A 7,744-nucleotide genomic window follows, 5' to 3' on the forward strand; every position below is an offset into this window, starting at 1 on the left:
GAATGGAGCTGTTGAACTCCCATTTGTACGATCCGAAGATCAATTGGCTGACATCCTTACCAAAGCAGTCAACTCAAAGAGTCTATCCAATGTTTTGAGCAAGTTGAGCTTTGGAGATCCCACCACTCAACTTGAGGGGGAATGTTGAGAAAGGAAGAAGATTACAGAATCCTCCAAATTTGGAAACAAGAATAAGATCGGCATCAATCAATTAGTATTTATTGAAAAGTATATCTCCTATGATTATGTAAATCTTACCTTGTATAAATAGTGTAAAACTCTATTTAAAGAGTGGTAACCAAAGAGAATAATATAACACAGTTTACTACAATCATCTTTTCTATACCATTCGCTCCATCACTATGAGTAATACCAAATTCAAGACCTATCACCCCTACAAGACGCATAGTAGACTTTAGATTAGCTTCTAACACGATTCAACACAAAGGATCTACCCCCGATTTATCACCTAATCGGTTCTAACTCGAAGGTTCCTTATCTTTGTTAGCTCCTTATTCTAAGTTAAAGAGACATTAGAATTAAGGCAATTCCCAAATTAAGGTTACATGCTCAACTCAACAAGGGTAAGAATAATCACCAAAGATAAGAACTAAAAAGCAAAGGAAATCATAAATATTCAATTAAAGAAGTTCATGTTCAACAACCCTACTACAAATTATGAGTAATCCCAAGCTCTAGCCACCCATGATGATCACAATAACAAGGAAACAAGCTAAAGATATCATGGCGGACAAGGCTTAGGTGGATAAAGCTTCAATCTTGCTCTCCTTCTTCAAGTGTGGCTTTCAAGCTCAAATTCTCTCTCTAAAAACGTTCCAGCCACCAAAAGTCCCATAGGAAGTCGTGCCCTAGCTTTTTATATAGTTTGGGCTGAAAAATCAATTTTGCCCAGTCGGGCGTTTTGTTGCTCAAAACTCGCCCGCCCGAGCGTTTTTTCTGTCTCGCGACATTCGCGCAAAACGCCCGGTCGGGCAATTTAGATCCGGCCCGCGCGTTTTTTCACTACAATGCACAGTCTTCGTAAAACAGCCGTATCTTCTTCTACCAGGCTCCGATTGAGGCGTACGAGGTATCTACGCGTTAATACAAGTGGTGTGAATGAAATGAAGTTCAACTATACATATTTATAGAATTATTAAAAAAAGAAATTAATGCAATAATCGGGACGTCCGTGGGAATCAACGTAATGGCGGACGTCCGCACGGTCATCGCTACGGATATCCGCGGAACGCCGCGGATGTCCGTATCCGTGCCTCCCTTGCACAATGGCGGACTTCCGGCACGCCGATCAGAATTCCGCCGGAACGGACGCCATTCTATAATATTAATAGTAATATATCTGCGCTGCGACGTCGTGTAGTGTGGTGCGCATGAGACAAACAAGCGATAATTACGACAAAGTCAAGGCGTGAGACGTGGAGATTAGAGAGAGAGAGCATGTGCATCAATTTTGATTGACTCTATTTAATTATTAATTGATATTAGTGTAGTACAGAAATATTTTATAAGTACGGATGTGAATTGAAAGGCTATCACACTTCGCGGGCAGATAATTAATGTGCAACAGTTGATAGCTTATTAGAGCATCTCCCATGATGGAGGACATCCAATAGCCTTCACATAGCATTCCCACTGTCACATTATCAGCACTAAAATCCATCTGCCACATCATATGAACATGCAACTGGACATCCAATAGCCCTCACATAGCCTTCTCATAGCCTATCCACATCACTAATAAGAATTATATAATTTAATTTACAATCGTAGCAACATACGAAATTTAATTTACGAGACAAATACGGGAAAATTGAATAATACTATTAAAATTTAAAAAGTACAATAATTTAAAAAAAAGTACATTAATTTAAAAAAAAGTACAAAAATTTAAAAGTACGATAAAAAATTAAATAAAAATCACTCATCGCCGCCGTCCTCACCTCCGTCGTCACCCAGCCCTTCGTCGTCGCCGCCGCCGCCTCCGTCGCCACCAACGCCGCGGCTACTCCCGCCGGTATCCCTCTGAAACCCCTCCAATTCTTCACGCATGCTCCGGAGCAATACGCGAAGATAAGCCTTCTCCTCGGGGTCCACCGCCGTCCGAAAGTCGGCTAACGTCTTCACCATTTGAGCGCGCGTTTGTTTCGGAAAATTTAAAAAAAAATTAAAAATCTGACGCCGATCCGGGGCATACAATGGCGTCGTGAGGATCGGCGTGAGAATCGGCGTCAGTCCAAGAATCGGCGTGGGCACGCCGATTTCGACGACGACGCTCGCAATGGTTCGGCGTCAGCACCGGCGTCCGCGAAAAATCGGCGTACCGGTGCCGACGCCGCCATTGGAGATGCTCTTAAGCGTAACATGTTTGTTGTACTATATCTTACTATAATTTTGATGCCCACTTGCAATTATACAGAAATCTTGAATCTTGAACTAAACATGGCATGATGCAAGTGGGCACCTAAATTAATCCTTGTTGATCATCTTAATCATAATAAAATCCATATACATTCATATGTATATGCATCAATGATCATATTCATTCAAAAATTACTTCTGATATCAAATTCGTGGAGTTTTTTTTTTTGGAATGCAATTGAACTATTTATTATATAAACAATCCGAATAAGGTATAAATACCAATATAATACAATTAAATCTAGGTTGAGTTTATGAGAAATCTTATTAGTTGTTAATTCTTTTTTAACTACTCAATTATATATTCTGTTTTTGTACTAGTAGTAGTATAATTTAATATCCTTGGATCGTAACAAGAAGCTGCTCAGCAACTTGATAGGTGTGCAATTATTTATACTACTAGTTAACAGCTTAAATTTAGAATATAGCTAAAATAAAGGTTGGCCGCAATTGACCCTGAAAATATCAAAATTTTAATATTAAGAAACTCTAGTTGACTAATACTGTTGTTCTTATTACTTATCTTATCTGGCTAGAGTTGAACAGTTGATAGGCAGCTCTTTCTTTTGCTGGATATACATTGACTTCGTATCAGTGTCATGTCCCTTGCTGGATATATATCAATTGAAGTAGTACTATATGATATATACATTCATATGGAAATCAACCCTTTCTCAAGTGATGCTACTCCCTTCGTTCCATAGTAATTGAGACATTTCTTTTCGGTACGGAAATTAAGAAAATGATGTATATTAAATTAAAACATACTACGTAAGACAGATGGAATAGTAAAAAGAATAAAATAAGAGAGAAGGAAGAATGTTGAATTTTACTAAAAATAAAAATGACTTCATTATTATGGAACGTACCAAAATGACAAAATGACTCTACTACTATGAAACAGAGGGAGTACTATTTTGCGGGAAATTAGGGAAGCTGTTTTTACGTTTGATTGTAGGGAGATGTACTAATCACTCAAAACTTCCAAGCTTTTTGTCAAATTTCAAATAGTCGCATATATTAGCTGCGCATGGCTTATTTATCAGACCACTAAAAGTTCAACAACTAATGTAAATATGTATACATATAAACATTTTTGTGACTCATAATTTCGAATAAAGAACCAACCAAATGATTAAAATATATAGAAGTAGTACGGTAGTACCTAAATTTTGAAAAAACAAATAATAGTAGTACTCAATAAATAATTATATACTCCGTACAATAATTAGATATATGCAAGTAATTGCAGCTACTAAATAACAAAAATTGAAATATTAAGAATAATTAAAGAACAAGTGGCAACCTAGTTAGTAGAAAATGTGGCGCGGATCCAATAGGCAGAGTAGCTGATTACTCATTTGTATTATGGAGTATGAAAAATTCTGTGGAATATGTCCTGTGAGAATCCAAAACTAGTTGATTATTCAAACTGAGATACGGTCCTCACCCTGAAATCCAATAACATACTTTAGCTCCCTAGCTTCTTTTCTCAATATATCAAACTCAGAATTTAAGTATTGCGATATATATGCACACATACATATGGGAATACGAAATTCTATTGGAGTAATATTTTTTAAATTTAGAAGCGAATTCGGTTTTTTCTACAACCGATCACTTAATTTGATTTATGGTCCCCGATAGGCCTGCAAATTCGGGTACCCGCGAGTACCCAAACCTAAAAATTGGGGTACGCGAACCTGAAATCTCAAAAATATCATACCCAATACCCGACCCGTATGTGAATTCGGGTACCCTAATACCCGATGCGGGTACCCGAACCCAACTAATCAGGTACCCATAAACCCGAAATTATAATATTTCAAATTTATTCTTTTATATAAATTATATTTTGATGAGAATAGAAGTTATTAAAAATAACACAATACTACTATTTATTGACTATTATTAAAAGTTTAAACTTCAATTCTAAATTTCTAATGTTTTAGCTTTCTCTATATAAAATAGACGTTAGACAAATAGATACTACTTAATTTTAAAATAAAGAAATTTTTGGCATAAATTGAAACATAAAAGAGATTAAAATAATTTTTTAAGACATTAAATGAACATGTAAATAAAATGGAGAAAGCATAACTATATATTTTCAAAAGATAACAAGTAAGAAAATAAATAATGCAACATGAACATAACACGAATGTAAAGAAATACTATTAAAGTCGAGATAATAGAACAATAAAATGTCAAAGCAACCTATACTAAATAAAAATATTTATCACAAATACATAATTAATCGGGTATTTGTCGGGTACCATAATATGAGTTTCGGGTATCCTAAATCCGAAAAATTCTAATATTAACTACCCAAACTAGTACCCGAATCCATAATTTCGGGTTTCAGGTACCCAAAACCCGTCGGGTATTGGGTCGGGTCGGGTCAGGTATACCTGTACCCGAAACCCACGGATTAAATTTGCAGGCCTAGTCCCCGAAACAATGAAGCAAGAAGCCAACATTTTGATCCATGAACAAAGCAAGCAAGTATAAGAAGTTAATTAAGAAGACAATCAATTTTAGGTAATAATTATACATTACGATACATATTATCGACTACACAACACAATCGAATCACAAGAACTAAAGCTGGTAAAAGCGCCCTTCATGGTTGTACATTTACGTACACCTATGTACAACCAATCATGATATACAACGCCTTTAGATTACACAAAATTCTAAGGGAGGGATAATTGGACTATTCAGTCGAGAAGCGTTGACGATTTTAAAATAAAGGGCTAAACATGAACCGGAGTGGATCCCGGCGGGGTCAAGGACGCGGCGATCTCGGTCCGAGTCCCGCGCTCGGAGCGGCTGTTCTCGGCGAACTTGAGGCTTCCGCCGTGCAAGCCCCTCTCCCTCTCCTCCTCGCTCCACTCCGAAGCGTAGTAGCTCTCCTCCGTGTGCTTCCCGCTCTTGGACGCCGGGAGGAACATGCTCCCCCACTGCGGGAAGTGGATCAGCGCCACTGGAACCGTGCACGCGACGGCCATGGCGCCCATGTAGGTGAGCCCTTCCGCGGTGGAGAATCGGGTGCCGGAGAAGAACACCAGCTGCGTCAGTCCGCCGCCGAAGTTCCCTCCTGCGCCAGTGAGGCCGGAGATCATCCCCAGCGATCTTCGGGAAACAAAGGGGATGATGCCGTAGGTGGCGCCGCAGGCGGCCTGGGCGCCGATGGAGAAGAGGATCATGGAGGCGACGGCCATCACGATTGAGTTGGAGCGCCCCAGCCAAATGCACAACACTCCTCCGAGTGTTTGGAATATCCATAGGATCCAGAGCCTCCCCCTCATTCCGAACCTCTTGGCGGCTATGTCCGAGGCGTAGCCGCCGAAGGGCCGCGCGAAGAAGTTCGCCATTCCAAATGTGGCCGCGATTACTCCGGCTGTGTGTAGGTTCAGGTTGAACCTGAAACAAAACAATTTTAATTTATCAATTTAAGAAATTGTTTGATTCTATAAAGAAAAAATGAGAAAATGTGAATGTAATGATTTTCTAATTAAATGTGAGTGAGGTCTACTTACTTAAAGTAGAAAAAAGTAAATGAACTTTAAATCGCACTAACGGATATATATATATATATATATATATTTAGTGTAAGAAAAGATGTGTAAGCGAACTGAGCTAACCTGTCGTAGAAATATTCAGCGATGACATTGTTAATGCAGAGTTCAACTCCCATGGAGAAGCCATAGAGAAGGAAAAAAACCCATGTTCTGTAATTTGTGACAGCATGACGGAGTACCTGCAGTACAATAATAATTAGTATATTAAATTTGAACTGATACTAAATAATTAAAAAAATTAGTGACATTAATTAATTACTGTACCTTGGAGAAGTTGTCCTTTGCAACATCACCACTCTTCTGGAGAGTGCTAAGGTTGCCATCTGGCAGGTCTTGACCCATGGTCAGCACCATGACCCCGATGATGACATGGAGCCATCCTGGGATCATGAATGCGATGCGCCACGCCGTGTAGGGGGTGGCGCCGGAGATCTTGATGAAGTGGAAGAGGAAGGGCATGAGGAGCTGGGTGACGCCGCCGCCCATGTCGCCCCAGCCGCCGGCGACGCCGTTGACGGTGCCGATGATGGAGCTGTTGAACATGACGCTGGTCCAGTACTGGCACGAGACGAACGTGGCGAGGGAGAAGCCCGTCATGAAGCGGACGGCCACGTAGCCCTGCGGCGAGGAGACGAAGACGGTGGAGAAGACGACGGGGGCTGCGAGGAGGTTGAGGACCGCGCAGCCGTAGCGGGGGCCGATGAGGTCGCAGACGACGCCCATCATGAGGCGGGAGAAGATGCTCCCGGAGACGGAGGCGACGCCGGCGTTGCCGATGTCGGAGCGGGTGAGGTTGATGTTGTCGCGGATGATGGGGACCAAGGGCGCGGCGGCGAAGGTGGAGATGAAGCAGGTGAAGAAGGAGATCCAGGCCAGGTGGAAGGATCGCATGTGTGGCTGCGCGAAGGAGGTCACTTTCAGGACTTTTGCTTTGTGCTCCGAATCTACCGGCAGAGAGAACTTAGTGTCGCCGGTGGACAAGGGTGGAAGAGGCACTTTGATTTCCCCCATTTTCGGATTTCTTTCAACACTAGGAAGTGAGGAATTGAAGAGAAGAGATTTAAGTTTTGTAGGTGTGCTCTCAAATGGAGAAGGTGGTGTGGTATTTATAGAGTTTGTGAGAGCATATTCTAATTTGATGCCAACAATTTAATCAATATTTTATTATTTGAATGTTGTCATTTCCTAACTTCAAGTGTTTATTGACATTCAATCTCTCCGATATTTTGCCATTTTTTTATAAAGAAAAGCGAGCATAGTCTGAACGAATAATATAAGAAACATTTAATTTATTATGTACAAACTAAAATCTATACCCTATAGATGGATTCTTCAGCACGTGAACTTCGTTGTAGATAATATAAGCATAAGTGATAAGTAATCAATAACAAATTTCATTTCCTTGTGCACATATGATCGAGTTAAAATCATTTTGATTTATATTAACTATGTTCATCTAATAAAATGTTACTAGCAAAATAAATTTACATATGTGATGCACACAGCACCATTAATCAAACTCGCATTCATATTAAACTAGTATAGTTGAATAATAAGCTTGATTCTATAAATGATTTTTAATAATTGTCAACGATATATTATGTTATGGTAATGTTAAAATGCAAACTCTATATATTGTACAAACTATAAATTTTTTAACGTAATGTCAACACAATATAAAATATCAAGATTTTGATGTCAACATGGTGTCAATCGTTGAC

General features: G+C 39.7%; 1 protein-coding gene across 1 annotated transcript; it reads right to left on the reverse strand.

Moving 5' to 3' along the window:
• Positions 1-5,195: 5,195 nt before the first annotated feature.
• LOC121745684 (high affinity nitrate transporter 2.6-like) lies at positions 5,196-7,034 on the reverse strand. The gene is made up of 3 exons (XM_042139657.1): positions 6,288-7,034; positions 6,087-6,202; positions 5,196-5,865 (listed from the first exon to the last, which is right to left on the reverse strand). The coding sequence occupies exons 1-3, from the start codon at positions 7,032-7,034 to the stop codon at positions 5,196-5,198; spliced, it is 1,533 nt and encodes a 510-aa protein (XP_041995591.1).
• Between the last annotated feature and the right edge of the window lie 710 nt (positions 7,035-7,744).

The sequence above is a fragment of the Salvia splendens genome, chromosome 8, assembly GCF_004379255.2.
Source record: "Salvia splendens isolate huo1 chromosome 8, SspV2, whole genome shotgun sequence".
NCBI lineage: Eukaryota > Viridiplantae > Streptophyta > Magnoliopsida > Lamiales > Lamiaceae > Salvia > Salvia splendens.